This window comes from Symphalangus syndactylus, chromosome 1 (assembly GCF_028878055.3).
Source record: "Symphalangus syndactylus isolate Jambi chromosome 1, NHGRI_mSymSyn1-v2.1_pri, whole genome shotgun sequence".
Lineage (NCBI taxonomy): Eukaryota > Metazoa > Chordata > Mammalia > Primates > Hylobatidae > Symphalangus > Symphalangus syndactylus.
Genome location: NC_072423.2, coordinates 11,988,817 through 12,004,712, shown reverse-complemented (window position 1 = coordinate 12,004,712; position 15,896 = coordinate 11,988,817). Strand labels below are relative to the sequence as shown.

At 35.5% G+C, this 15,896-nt stretch overlaps 1 protein-coding gene across 4 annotated transcripts in view; it reads left to right on the top strand.

The window, feature by feature from the left end:
• ZNF407 (zinc finger protein 407) overlaps window positions 1-15,896 on the top strand; it is a 477,787-nt gene that overhangs the window by 286,212 nt on the left and 175,679 nt on the right. For all 4 annotated transcript variants that reach the window (XM_055296335.2, XM_055296328.2, XM_063633737.1 and 1 more), the window contains 3 exons: window positions 1,454-1,620; window positions 5,288-5,371; window positions 14,165-14,285. In XM_055296335.2, the coding sequence (XP_055152310.2) occupies window positions 1,454-1,620; window positions 5,288-5,371; window positions 14,165-14,285 (372 nt within the window). The remainder of the gene's footprint in view (window positions 1-1,453; window positions 1,621-5,287; window positions 5,372-14,164; window positions 14,286-15,896) is intronic.

Below are 15,896 nucleotides of genomic sequence, written 5' to 3'. Positions count from 1 at the left end.
TGTAAATATAGTATCTCTTTACATACATAGATAAATAAATTGGCAATTTTAATATTAATGAAGCATTTAACTTATATAGCAATTCTTAAATATTTAACTATTTTTATTTCTATTACATTTAAGATCTACCTTTTAAAAATATAACTATATCTATATAGTTATATCTCTTTTCTATAAAAGAGATTTTTATAAAAGACAATTTTATCATTTGGTTCATAGGAATTTGTGATATTCCGAGTGATGAATTTGTTAAGGTAATTCACATTTGCCTCAAAATAGGAAAGTTAATTATTTGGACCCTGGGATTCTTCATCAGCCCTTATGGGGCTAAGGAAATTTGTAAAAGCATGGTTAAAGACTCTGTGTGAAAGTATACACTCAACATCTCCTTATTCATATCATAATTTAAAGCACAGATAATATTAAACTCATAGTTCTGATTGCATTAAAATGCTAAAATTTATGTAGCCAACCCAGGTAGCAAGACCAGACACTATCTTTTGTGGCATTGTGTTTGTCAACTCGTTATAATATTTTACTGTTGATTATTGAGTTTTACTTTGCTTTTGACTGTTCATTATTCTGAATTAACTGGACAGTATTTTATTAGTTACAGGGATTGTTTTAAACTCGTATTGGAAATATAAAGTAAATGTTAGCAACTATTTCATGAATGCAATTGAACAGGGGCAGAAGATCAAACAGGAAGTATTCAAGGTTCTGTTGATGGTTCAGAGTTCCTTTATTATTAAAGGTATTGAAAGGTCTTAAATGGTAAACCTGAAATATTATATTGTATAAGTACTAATTTGTTATTTTCAGTATTTTTTTCATACTGGAAATAGTTAAGGTTTATTTTTCTCAAAGACTGATTTTGTAAAAATATATAGTTATGATCTATTTTTATTTTTATCAAAGGAACCCTTTTATGTACCCACATGGTCACACAGAAGGACCGCTGGTTCAGGAAACACCTTTGGGATTTGCCTTTTCTTCCCTACAGCGTAGTGGTGCAGGGCTGCCGGGTGCGTGCAGGAGAGGCCCTGCTCCAGCCGTACCAGCTGCACACCAGCAGACAGCAGGGCTTGTCTGAGTGGTTGAGTATGGATAGCATTTCATTTAGCCTTTGCTCTGACAGCCCATGCCCTGGATAAGTGGTGTAGGCCTGTACAGGTGAAATCTATTCTCACTTTTGCCTCAGGGGTGACTGGACTGTAACAGAATTTTTCAAACCCGTTGGGCCCAACCGCAAAGCAGAGAATAAATGGCTGAAGTGCCAGGCCTCGACAGAAAAATCAATGCCTGGTTATACAGACATGACAGACCAGGCCTGCAGCTCTCCTCGCAGAGGCTGCGTGCGCACCGCACCTCAGGGTCCGCACACGCGCTGCCTGGGGCCTTCGGTGCTGGTGTGCGGGCCATATTTACATTGTTTTCTCTCTCCTTCATGCAGGAAATTTACATGCCACTTATGTGATAGAAGTTTCACAGAGAAGTGGGCCCTGAACAACCACATGAAACTCCACACGGGAGAAAAGCCGTTTAAATGTACCTGGCCCACGTGCCATTACTCATTCCTCACAGCCTCCGCAATGAAAGACCACTACAGGACGCACACAGGTGTGCCGCGCCGCCTTCCTATCCCAGGAGGCCGGGCAGAGGTAGACTGGGTGGACTGTGGGAACAGAGGCATTAATTATCCCATCTTCATAGTAATCAATGGAAATGATGTCCTGCTTTAAGATTGTGGTAATTATATATTTATAGGTATGGTATCATTTCATCATTTTTCAGTGAGAAGGCAATTTTAAAGTGACATTTGTGCTTGTGTGTGAATGTTTACATAAAATAAGTTTATAATTAGAAGCTCATTTATGCTGTATGTGTATATATATATTTGTATGTGTTTGACACATCTTTTTACAAGATGTTTATAGAAGGTCACATGGAGAGATTAAGTTTTCAAAGAGAGCTAGTCTTGTGTTTTGTTGCTGATATAAACGAATTTCCATAATATGTTTGAACGTTAGTGAATCTTGGTTTTATGTACCATTTTAAAAAACTGTTATCACATTAATATTTTTCTTCTGGGGAGGATACTATCAGATCCAAGAGTTTTTGATAATTGATACAAATACTTTGATAATTGATACAAAGACACTAATCCGCATTTAGCTACTATAATTTTTTTGGAAAATTATTAAAAATGTTCAAATTCACGTACATTTCACATCAGAACATGTAACAGAGGGTGTGGAATTTCGGCTAATTGAAAGCTGAAGCAACACTGAGAGTACATCTTTGGCAGGGGTGGTCCCAGAACTCTCAGTTGGGCCCTTGTAAATGTAAATCCCAGTAAGACCCGATTGTGATGTTTTTGATTTCTTCTTCATAGTCTAAGTCTAGTAGGCCCAAAACTTCTTACAAGCTTATATTTGAGTCTTTCCCTATAGCACTGTGGCCATATTCCTGTGAGCTGTTTGATATTTTTGTGGTCTTCTTTCTCTTTACACCTCTCAGAATGTATTTTGTTTCAGGGAAAAAAAATAATAAATTTTAATCAGCATTCGAAAATGTTCTTCTGATTGCCAAGAATTTTGTATTATTGTTAGAAATTACAGGTTAAAAGTTCTTCTCAAGCAGTTTGTGGGAAGCCCAGGCCTCCTTAGCTTCCTTGACAAGGGTGTTGACGATTTAAGGTCTCCAGCCTGCCCTGAGAGATCACTTATATCGAACAGCAGATGAAAAGCCAGTGCAGATGTAATTTATCGTCGGCGTTTCCTTCTAAAGAATAATTGTGGAGACTTGGCTGGATCAATAATATAGATTTTTGTTGTTAGGTCTTGTAGTCTGCACCATAATGAGAGATAGGGGACAGTGGCTGTTTTCTAATAGAAAATAAAGGATTAGTTTCCGTGTCTTTCTACATTTGAATGCAAAATGGCACACTTGAAACTAATTCAAGTTGTTACAAAAAGAAGTCTCCCATTATATCTCTGCTATCATATAAATAGGGCATGCTGAATGAACCCCCTCTAAATTCAGGAAATTTTGCATTTAGTTTTTTTCTTTAAATTTTTTTTCTCAAAAAACAATCCGTTTGGCTGCTGATCAACCCTAACACCCAACCCACTCCAAAAAAAAAAAAAAAAAAAAAAGAGGCAGGTGAAAATTGAGTTTAGAATGAAAAACAAATCAAGCCACCCAGGTAAATATGATATACAATACATTGGAGACTAATATCCTAAATAAAATCATACACATAAAAAAATCAAGGTCATTAATGTATCGAGAATCAAATCACATAGAAAATTAATAATTTTGTCTTTTTGTATGTATAAATCTTAAAATAGGGAAAGGAATAAAAATATATACAGCATATATGTCAATATGCAGCATCTATGCTTGTAGAAAATACAAATCTTAAGAGGGATCTTCTATGCTTGTTCATGTTTCTATTTTACAAGATGCAGGCCACAAAGAAGTTCAAAAATGACAGAAAGGAAGAATACTTAAATCCAGAAGTCCTAAGATTGCTCTTTCCTCATTAGAAATTTTGCTTATTGAGTGATATGGCAAAGACACTCCCACTAGCACACACCACCAGATGTGTGTGTGGTGCTGCACACACACGCCTCACATGCACAGCAGGCAGCATCCACAGACCCACAACGAGGAATTGATTGGAGGGAACGATTTTGCCTCAACATAGAAAACTATGTTAATATTAACGAGCAAATTGTCTTGTGGGATTAAAAAAAGTCTACTTTCAGTGTTATTTAATTGATAATACAGCTAGTTAGAAAGATTTATTTCAAATTGATTAAATAATTAAATGAGTGATTATAATTAAACTTTATTCTTTACAGCCCATCTACTCTATTCTTTCTGTATTGAAATAATAATACCAAGGAATAAACTTACCCGAAAATAGGAAAGTAAAGATAGCAAAAATATTTAAATTCAGCCTTATTTTTAAAATGATAATAATGAACATTTTAACATACCCTTAGGAAATAAGATTAAGCGTAATTTGGTTAAAACTCTCTTTAAGTATATGTGTTTGTTGAAAGTAGAAAAGCCAGTAATGTTCTTAAAGGGAAGACTCTTTTGATTACTGAAGTTATTCTCCCTTCCTATATGTACTATTTATTAGAACCTTAATAAGGCAATTATAATTTCCAAAATGCCACAAGTTAAGTTTCTATTATGATAAACCAAAGTGATTTGGAACAACACAGCCTGACTCTGGCCAAACTCTTGAAAGACTTGTTGCATTAAATGTCTAAATGAGTAAAGTAGGTAAAGATAGATACAAATGAGTTATTTTATTTCTGGAAAAACATTTTATAATTTCACTGAATCTCTCTAAGGTTAGCATTTTTCTTCTATTTTGCCCTTCTTTGTGAGTCTTATGGGATGATCTGCCTAGCTGGCCAGCACTTACTGCCTAAATATGCTACAGTGGAAAGATAGATTGCATTTATAAACTTAGGGCAAATGTTAGCTTGTGTAAAAATGCTTAAAAAAAATGAGCATTTGTACACATTTAACAAATACTAAGTCTGCCAAATCTGTCCCTAAGTGTTGCAAAGGTTTCCAATCCAGAGCTATCGTTAAAGATGAATAGTATGAATTTTTGTACAATTTCTTTAGCAATCCCTAGACTTTCTTTTTTATGCCATGAAAGCGAGAAACATAAAAAGCATTGAATTGCTATTGGTGCTAATATAGGTTTTATTGTTACTTGGGATCTTCAGCATGTTCAAGGAAACCATTTAATTCATATTATTAAGAAGGAAGTGATTAAGGAAGACCCTAATAGAATCAGGTAGAACCAATTCAGTATCCTTAAGTTGTTGGAAAATTCAATCTGTTTTCTTTAAGCAGAACCATATATACTGTATATTAACTATTCCAAGCAATCTTTACCCAGCCCAGAAAGGCCAGATGTATGGGAATTGTAAAAAATCAGGATATGCATAAAAACTGTTCAAGTGCATAAAGCAGCCCCATCTGGAAGACATCTACCAGAAATGAAGTTGTACAAAACCATTCCATTGATAATAAAGCTAATTTTTATGGGTCTGACAAGTATGTAATTATGTTCAGTGGTGCTTTTCAGATTTTATCACAGTCAATAAACCGCAGTGGTAATTTCATTCCCATTTGACATATTTACATGGAAACATTTGATTGGAGGAATTAGTAACCCTGAAAGCCTTGATAGATATGTTTTAATGATCTGTGACCTCCGCAGTCCCTCATCTGTTTATTGTTGCAACAGGCGAGAAGTCGTTTCTGTGTGACCTCTGCGGCTTTGCCGGCGGGACCCGCCACGCCCTCACCAAGCATCGCAGACAGCACACAGGTCAGTTCTGCTGCTGCACTGGCCCCTTCTCTGCAGAGAGGACGGCAAGGTGGCAGACACCCCAGCCTCAATTCTTGATGTCATCATTTACTTTCCTTTTTAATTTTTGTAACATCTGTGCACTTGAAGGTCTACAGATAATTCCAGTTGAATAGCATAAGATTTTAAATCGTCTATTTTTATATATTTAAAATGTAGTCATATTCCGTATTTCAAGAAGCAGGTACCCTCAGTAAATTCATGTCAAGTAGAAGTAAAACAGCAGGTTGGCTTCCAAAGCCCAGATACAGGAGACTATCTTCTGTCCATAAACTCTGCCTTAGGCCTCGTGGGTGGAAAATGGGGAGTCTTTGTCAGCCAGTCTCCCTCTCAGTCATTCTCTCTACCCACCTAGTAGCTAATCACCCGCCTCCCTATTTAGCTAGCTACATGTCTGCCCCCCTCCCTTCCTCCCTCTCTCTCTCTGCCTACCTCCCTGTCTCCCTCCCCACCCGCCTATCAATCCATCTGAGATGAGATAGGATTTGAAATCAATGCTGTTTCAATTGTTCTTGGTATTAAAAATAGAAAACATCAAACAGCAATATAAGAGTTAATTAAGATCATTGAAGAGGACTTTTCTCCATGATGTGCATTCTTGGTGATTCATTGAAATAAAATAGATTCCTTCATTAAGACCTGTATTAGTCTGTTTTCACACTGCTGATAAACACATACCCGAGACTGGGCAATTTACAAAAGAAAGCAGTTTATTGGACTTAACAGTTCCACGTGGCTGGGGAGACCTCACAATCATGGCGGAAGGTGAAAGGCACATCTTACATGGTGACAGACAAGAGAATAGAGCTTGCACGGGGAAACTCCCCTTTTTAAAACCATCAGATCTGGTGAGACTTATTCACTGTCAGGAGAACAGCACGAGAAAGACCTGCTCCCATGATTCAGTTACCTCCCACTAGGTCTCTCCCACAACATGTGAGAATTTAAGATGAGATTTGGGTGGCAACACAGCCAAACCATATCAGGAACACTTACAGATGAAAAGTGTTAAACATTTATCAAATTGTATTGCCTACTTTATATAATCTAATGGGTCTTATGAGTAATTATTTTCATGATACTAATTTATGTGTGCCTGGGACAGTGCTGATTTATGGTGGTTTCTTGTAATTATTAATAGAACCACTTTTTACTCTAAACGTGTCCTAGTTCAGATGATAAGTCACTTAATGACAAAATTGGTAACTAAATGTCCTACTTTTCTTTAGGTCTCATGAGAATGGTTGAGTTTGTCAGTCATACTCAAAATGGCATGAAATTAAAATACATAAAATGTGTGATTTATGGTCCATTATGATTCTCGATATGTTGTATTTAGCAGGTACAGGTAGCTTTAGTGCCCAATATGGCATTTGCAAGATCAATGCAAACTAATGCCAGCCATTCCTTTTAGATGTGTGAATATGATTCAGATTTTCATAAGGGATATGAGTTATTATTGAGTTAATGGGAAATTTCAATGTTTAGCATAATGTTGGAAACATAAACTAAACTTTGAAAACAAGGTCCATTTTAAGTGTATAGAAGCCACCTGTGCATGCATGATTTTAATCCACCGGCTTAAGGATTCAGCATAAGAGATGACAGGAGGGGCCCAGTTAGTGGCAATTATTCTTGACCACTGTTGCGATGAAGTTGGAAATTGGAAATATTTATGGTAACAGTATGCTCTTGAGGGCTTTTTTGTTCTTAATGTTTTCATTTGATCAGTGCTCAAATTGTTACTGTTTAAATGCCATTGAAGTTCACCTTGTCCCACCTGGTATGGCCCCAGGGAACAACAGACTGCTGTGCCATCTCTGCCAGTGGGCAGGTCAGTGCCCGTCGCAGTGGAGACAGGAGTGCTGTGATCATGGGCATCCCAGTGATAGATCGATCAGGAAGGCTGCACGGAGCTGGCACAACTTTATATTTTATGTCAGGTCCAGAGGCTCCTTATTACTTTGCTATTAACTTTATACCATATAGGACAATGTCTCACAGACAGAGGTATCTGTCTTTTTGGCATTTATCTGCCTCTGTAGCACAAATCAAACATGATTCTTTAACACCAAAGTCAGTTCTTAAGACTGTTTGCTTCAACAAAACAGCTAAGCACAACTCAGTCTAGGCACTTAACTTTTATGCTGGATTTAAAATATTTAAGCAACACACAACCTTTTTCCCCAAAGGCCAGACTTGTATGGTGCATTTGAAATCTATATTTCTCTGATGTATTCCTCTTTGACATGGTTTACCTTTTTACCACAGACTACCCACGCAAATTATAATCAGCTTGGAAAGGGATAGGTATCAAAAGTGCTCCAAATGGTGTAAATAATTCCTCACCACAATACTGACTGTCCAGGGGGCTGACACAAAACATCTTCCATTCTAAGATTTACTTTTATCACCGGTCAGGGACCCTTGATTCAAGGGCACAGGAGCAGATCCTCACATGTGGTTGAACAGTCTTGGCCAGCTTAATAACCACCAGCCCGCCCAAAGGAATGCGGGTCTGTGTTTCCATGAGACGCGGTCAGCCCGTCTGACGGACAGTTGACACACAAAGAGCACTGCACTATGACGACAGCCCTTCTGCTGTTCATCCTCTGGCTTTCCTTATCAATGGGGCCTGAGATGCAGTATGTTTCTTAATGGTGATTTCAGCCAGGATTACTGCTTGTAACGGAAAGTGTGAAAAGCAACACAATTTAAACTAATAGGTACTGTTATGTAAGAGGGAAATAGGGAAAGGAAATTTCATCCTTGTTCTGCTTTTTTGAAAAGCACATGTACAGGTAGCCCTGTTGACTTACAGATAACATTGTTTGAGAGTAGCCAATGTCTTACTTAGATTTATGCATCCTTTTGCATTTAAAATGACAAAGGATTTCAAAGCAGCACTTTTGCCAATATGCACCAAACCTGTTTGATCAGTCTGCCATCAGTTTTTCCTTAACAGGTATATATCTTTTCATACAATGTATGTCATCTTCAAACCATTAGCAAATATTTAGCAAACTTAAATTCTTATTTCAAATTTGTGATATTTTCTTTCGAACTTGAAAGTCAGGTCTATATTTTTGTCTGCATATTGAGACTAACAAACACAAAACTTCTATATTTCTGTAGTGTATTTTCCTGAAGAAATTACCCATAAAAGAGAAGAAGAATTACCACATTATGTATTAGAGTAATAGTGTTGAACATGTGACTGATTGATGAGTTACATGAGTTACAAATTGACTGTTATATACAGATTTGAATAGTCTGTGGTTGTGTACATGGACGTGGACTTAAGCTATCAAGAGCTCAGATGTGTGAGCCTTGCTTAGCGTAGGATTTTATGTACCATGATATTTTTGTGGCATTATATTTTTCCCTGTCATCCTGTATGTAATTCAAACTTGCTTAATATTACACAGTGTAATCTATTGTGTGGTCAAAGAAAATATGAAAGAACCATTTATAATTTATTACAATATAATATTAGGTTAATGTGAACTATAGAGAATATATATGACATTATTCCTTAGAAGGATTGTTTTTAAATTTAAATTTTGTCACATAAAGATTTTCATGTAAGTTTAAATAAAATGAGCTACATTAAACAGAGCTTTTTAAGAGGTTATGTTAAACTATGAAACCAAGAAAATGAAGCTCAGAGATCTTAGATGACCTTTAATTTATACCATTGACTTAGGCAGTGGAGTTCATGATGTCATCCTTTTACCCCACTTCAAATATCATCAGAATCTATGAAAAATGAATAGTTTGAGGACACCTACCAACACTATTACAATAAACAAAACAGCAGTGAGTTTTAATGCCAAAACATTTTGTAAACACTTAGATTGAATGGAATAAGGAGACAACAGAATATATTTGTGAATTTGCGTAATGAACAAAATCTTTAAATTGCTTGACCACTTCGACTTATTATATTAAAAGTGTAAGATTTATACTACCCACCTAAGTCTTATTATACAACAACCATAATCATAATAGTATTTTGGGGATATAAAGATGGCACACAGACCAATGGAACAGAATAGCATCCAGAAATAGACCTGTGCATCTATTTGTCAGTTGTTTTTAAATAAGACACCATATTTAAAGATAAATTTAATAAACGATGTGCGAAACCATTATGGTGGAAACGTCAGAACACTGCTGAGAGAAATTGAAGAAGATCTGAACAGAGCAATGTACCGTGTTTATGGATCAGACAATTTAATATTGTTAGGATTTCCATTTTGTTCACATCGATCAATCCAAACCCCATCAGGCTATTTTTCTTAAAGATACTGACAAGCTGATATTAAAATTTATATGGAAATTCAAAGGCTTGAAATAAGTCACCAACATTGAGAAAGAATAGGAGGACTTACACTACTTGATGTCAAGACTTCTTACAAAGTTGCAATAATGAAATCATTCTGGTGTTGGCATCAAGACAGACAAATATTTATTGGTGGAAGAGAATGGAGATTACAGAAATAGACCTATACTACATGGTGAATTGTTTTTTCTACAAAGGAGTAAAGGCAACTTAGTCTTTTCAACATTCTATGTTGGAGCAGTTGGCTATCTATCTGCAATGAGAATGAACTTTGACCCGTACTTTGTACCGTATACAAAAATTAACTCAAAATGATCATAATCTAAATGTAAAACTTAAAACTATATAAATTCTAGAAGAAAACATAGGTGAAAATTATTTCTGACTTTGAATTATCAATGATTTCTTTGATATGACATCAGTAGCCTGATTTATAAAATAAAAAATAACCTGAAAAATTATGTTGATAAATTGAAAACTTTATAAAGTAAAACTTCTCTTTAAAAGGTGCTGTGAACAGACTTAAGACAAATGACGGAGAAAGTATATTTAAGTGACCAATTTTATGAATAATTTTTATCCAGAATATGTAAAGAACTTTCCAAACACAATTCTGAGAAAACAGCCTTTTAAAAATGAGTCAAAAAGTTGAAGTAGATACTTCCCCAGAGAATATAAAGGTATGGCAGATAAGCACATGGAAAGATCCTCAGCACCCTGGGAGGAATGCAGGTGTAAAGCATTGACTACAACAAGTGTTGGTGGGGATTTGAAGCAAGTCATACATAGCTGGTAGGAATGTACAATGTTCAGACCACTTTGTGAAGCAGTGTGGCAGTTTCTTACAAAGCAAAATATATACATACCATATTATACACATATACCTATCATACTCCAGGATTTACCCAAGGGATGAGGAAATACATGTTCATATAATGACTGCATATGAAGGCTTAGAGAAGATTTATTTGTGGTAGTAGCCAAAAATGGAAACAACTCAAATGTCCTTCAGTAGACAAATGGATAATCAACCTTGGTACACCCGTATAATGGAATACTACTCTGCAACGAAAATAAGTGAAGTATTTATACTCATAGTAGCATGGATGAGTCCGAAAATAATTATGCTGAGAGAAAGAGTCCAGACAGTAGAGAATTCATACCATAAGTATCTAGGTATATAAATTGCTAGGAAATGCTAACTAATATAATAGTGACAGAAAGCATGGTGGCTTGACAAAGGGATGAACAGGGAACCTTGAAGTTAAAAGGAGTCCTTTTGGGAGTGATGGTTGTGTTCATTATCTTGATTGTGGCAGAGTTTCATCAATAACAAAACTTATCAAATGGAAATTTTTGTGTATCAATTATGCCTCATTGAAGCTGTTTAAAATGCTTTATACATTCAGCCTCATATGGCCAGTCTAGACAGATTATAGGTCAAGTTAGTAAAATAATTTATAATATGTGTCATTTTATCTAGACCAGTGCTTCCTTTGTGTTTCTGTTTTTCATATGTACTGCACTTTGACATTGGTGTGCATTAAATTGCTATTCATTTGTTTAAATGAACAAAATCAAATCTTATAAATGTTTTCAAATATGCTATGTATGGATGTTCATATGATTTCATGATACAGAATATTCTGTGTCAAATTTGAATAGCTTCACCTATTTTTTTATTCTTATGCAGTATGAATATCATATATTTTCCATCAAAGCAAAATCTGCCATCATCATAAAAGTAAATTTTTGTGTAAGTCATTTCAGTAGAATTGAGTTGTCTACAGCAATTTAAGTCATTTGACCAGAGGTTTAGAAACTGAGAACAAAGAGTTATTCAAGCAGACCTTGGGTGACCACTTGATTGGAGTACTATAGATGGGATTTATCTTAAAGACAAAAGGCTAAAAGAGACAAAAATCCCTTTCAATTCAGATTTTTGCTCTGCTTGGTATATAGTCCTTAAAAAAAAAAAGAAAAACATAAGAATAAGTCAAGCAAATATTTCCTGGTAGGATCTGTTAAATGATATCTTCATGTCATATTCAGTAACTGTGCAAAACCATGAATTATTTTATGTTTGCTAGCTGTTCATCTTTTTCCTGGTTATGAGCTCTTGATGAGAAGCATTTGTGTGCTTCTTTCATCTTTGGCAGAGACTTGTTGACAATTATCAGTGTTTAGCCAGTTCTGTCATCATAATGATAAAAGCCACTGGCTATTGAGAACTCTGTGTTAAGTGTACTCTTTCCATATTTTTTGTTGTCTTTAATCCTCACAATCACCCTGCATGTTTGGTGGTATCATTCTCTTGATCTTGTTCAAAGGGTCTAACAGGTAGCAAGTGAAATATGGCAAAACTGGGATCAGAATTGAAGTCCATCTGGCTTCATCTAACTACCGTGCTGCAGTAAGAGAGAAAATACCACCAAATGGGGTGTGTATGGATTCAGTTAAATGTTACTACAATTATGGGTAAGCAGTATAAATAGACATAGAATGTAGGGCAAACTTCTAAACATTCTAATTTTCAGGACAGATATGGTTTTGTTGATAGCCAAATTGATAGAGAGTAATTTTAAAGTAAGATATTTTACTCCTCATTTTCTAAGTAAGTCAGTATACTCATACAGCTATCACAAAAACATGGAAAGTAAGAAATAACAAGTAGAGTTATTGAACATATGTAAAATTAATCCATCTTATATGTAAAATTTGCCAGGAAAAATGTTGAGAAAAATATTACTATACATTTTTTTTGAGAATAGGGGAGTTGAGGTTTTCTCTAAATCATTACTGTCTGATACAAATGTAATGTGATCTATACATGTATAATATTGTTTCCTGGTAGACATATTTAAAAAAGAAAAAGTAACAGGTATAAACACTTTTACAATAGTTAATTTAACCAAATTCAAATTATTATAATTTCTACATCAAATCAATGTAACATTATTAACAATATTTTTATCATAATCTTTGTACTACGATTTTGAAGTTTGGTATTTTACAATTTAGAACATCTCAATTCAGAGGCTAGATTTTCATCTGAAATATCTATATTTAGATTTGATAAAAGTTACACTTCAAAAAGTAGATTCATATTCCCAAGCTGTTCCAACCATATTTAAACATTTTTTCAATAGCTCAGTCGAGTATCAGTTTTTACATTTAAATTTACATTAATTAAAATTAAATATCCTTGTTTTCAGTGCCTACCAGCCAATGCAGCTAGTGGAATTAAAAGCCGATAAGGCTCGATGATTCTTTGAATGTCTGTGGGGTGGGCAGGAATGATTTAAAGGAGAGGGAGGTGTCAAATGAAGGAAATACTTTGTTTAAGATACCAGTATGCTATTTCACTATCTTCGTGTCCTCTGCAAGCCATGAACTTCTTATGGCTAGAATGGTTACACTTTATAAGCACGTTCACACGCACACACATGGTCAGGCATCACATAACTTGTTGGTCAACGACAGACCACATACACAGTGGTGGTCCCATGAGATTATAACGCTGTATTTTTACTGTTCTTTTTCTGTGTTTAGATGTGTTTAGATACACAGATACTTATTATTGTGTTACAGTGATGCTGTACAGGTTTGTAGCCCAGGAGGAATAGGCTACACCGTCTAGGTAGGTGTGTAATAGGTTGTGCCGTCTAGGTTTGTGTAAGTGCATGCAGGATATTCTCACTACAACACAATCGCCTAATCACGCATTTCTTAGAACCTGTCCCTGCCATTAAGCGCTGCGTAGCTATGTCTGTCTGTCTGTCTATTTACCTATGTCTGTCTGTCTATGTGTCTATCTGTTATATCTACACAGGGTTGGTATATTTTAATGTGGTATTAAATATTCTAAATATTTCTTTGGGGCCTCTTTTTACTCAGCTTTAATACAGTATATTTTTTTGTTGCTTCCGACACTTTTTAAAGTGGTGCCCATTTATAGCTTGATTTTATTTATTTTTCTTCATATCTAATGTTAAGATTTTACTCAGTTTTAAGTTATATATTCACAGTATATCTGTTATATGCCTATCCTTGGTTTTAACCTCACTAAGATTTTTGTAATGGCTCTGATGTAACACGGTTTATTAAACCATTCTAAATACAGTGCTGAACCATCCCTAGAATTTAGATTCCTGTTTATGTAAAATAAACCTTGACCATATAATCTATACTTTGCTTACATTCTAATATAGAAACAAAAATCAATGATATCTTCTGATTTTCTCACTCTGAGAATAAATATTCAAATGTCCTAAATGTGTGGAGTCCATGGAATCATATTCTTGACATTTCATGGAAATAAATGTTTTTTAAATTACCAATACCAGGTTTATTCCTTCATTTCCAGTTGTGATTATTATTCATCGATAACATTTCTTGATATATTACAGGAGAAAAACCTTTCAAATGCGATGAGTGTCACTTTGCCTCCACAACTCAATCCCATTTGACGCGGCATAAACGTGTCCACACTGGAGAAAAGCCCTACAGATGCCCCTGGTGTGACTACAGGTAATGACTCATCACTGAGCAGTCAGATCAGGTGGGACGCCATGATGGATTAAAAGCCTGTTAAATCCCAGTTAGAAGTATAGTTTTTCTAGTCACCATGAATTCATATATTCGGTTGGGAGCTAATTACCTAATTTTAGTGACTTTTAAAAATAAACTATTTTTTAAAGTGGTTTTAGGTTCACAATAAAATTGAGAGGATGGTGCAGAAATGAGTTGTGTATCCCCCTACTCCACATGTGTAGAGCCTCTTTCGTTATCAACATTCCCCACCAGGTGGTCTATGTGTTACAGTTGATGAACCTACATTGACATGATTCTCACCCAGAGTCTATACTTCAATTAGGATTCACTCTGGATGGTGAACATTCTGTGGGTTTCGACAAATTAATGACATGTATCTGCCATTATAATATCATGCATAATTTAGTTACTGTTTAAAAAACATAACATTCTTTTCCATTTTCTATAATCTTAACATTTAGATTTTATACTTTTATCTTACAACTGCTTTTCCAGTGATTTTATTGCATTTCTCAAAGTAAGGAAGCCATTTTAATTAATCAGTTATTCAACCCATTTATGGTATCTTGTCTAGAGTATAGCACTCATTTATGGCAATGAAGATGATACAAGAAATGTTTCCTGCCTTTAAGGATATAGCATAAAAAGTGACTCAATGTTTATAAGTAATTACAATACAGATTTGAATGGGAAAAGAGAGGCCAGGGGAGTACATAAATAAGGATTATGTTGAGCCCAGGTGAAGTCCTCACAGAGGAGAAAGCATCTCAGCCATGGCATAAAAAATGGTCAAATTATTTCCAGGACCCAATCCATGTGTGTTCTGAAAGGATGGGGAGGGGATGACACCATGTAGAATGTTAGTGCTGAAAGCATCTTGGAGGTCATGGATGTTCAGTGCACTCACTTGCATCCACAGTGGCTGAGTGATGTCTGCCAGGTAGCAGAGTTATCTAGTGGCAGCAGCGAAGCCTTGGTGCAGAAGACTGTGAGATAGACTCAGGCAATGCTAAATCATCCTCTCAAGTACATGATAAGGTATGTGTAGAGAGGCATAGAGGAAGATCAGGTGGAGCATAGAGCTTGCAGCCAGGTCACATTGTGCCTGATGCCTGCAAGTGTGAGATCGGACCCCATGTGGTGGTCAATGGGACCCCACATATTTTGCAGGCAGCTGAATGACATCTATTTTAAGAAGCCTGATCTCAAGGGTGAGAGCCTTCCTTATCCTGGAGCTGAAGATCTCCATTGTGCTCGACCCACATGATGACATGAAATTGAGGGTGTGTCTTTAAATGCAGCCCACTTTTGTTGAATATTATGTATGTTAAGCCTGAAACCTTTAAAAAGTTAGGTTTTTGTATTCCTGTGGATCTAGCCTATGCATTTAGCAAATATATTGCCATAATCTCCATTATCAGCTACATTATTGCGTTAAGTTTTATGTGAAGGGTCATCGTATAGTACAGAGATATTACAGATATATTTCATTCATTAATTATTCATTCATTCAACATTTTATGAGTTCTGTCTTCGCTTAACACTGGATTGGTGTTTCTTGGAAATTTGGTAAAATGGTGACCTAAT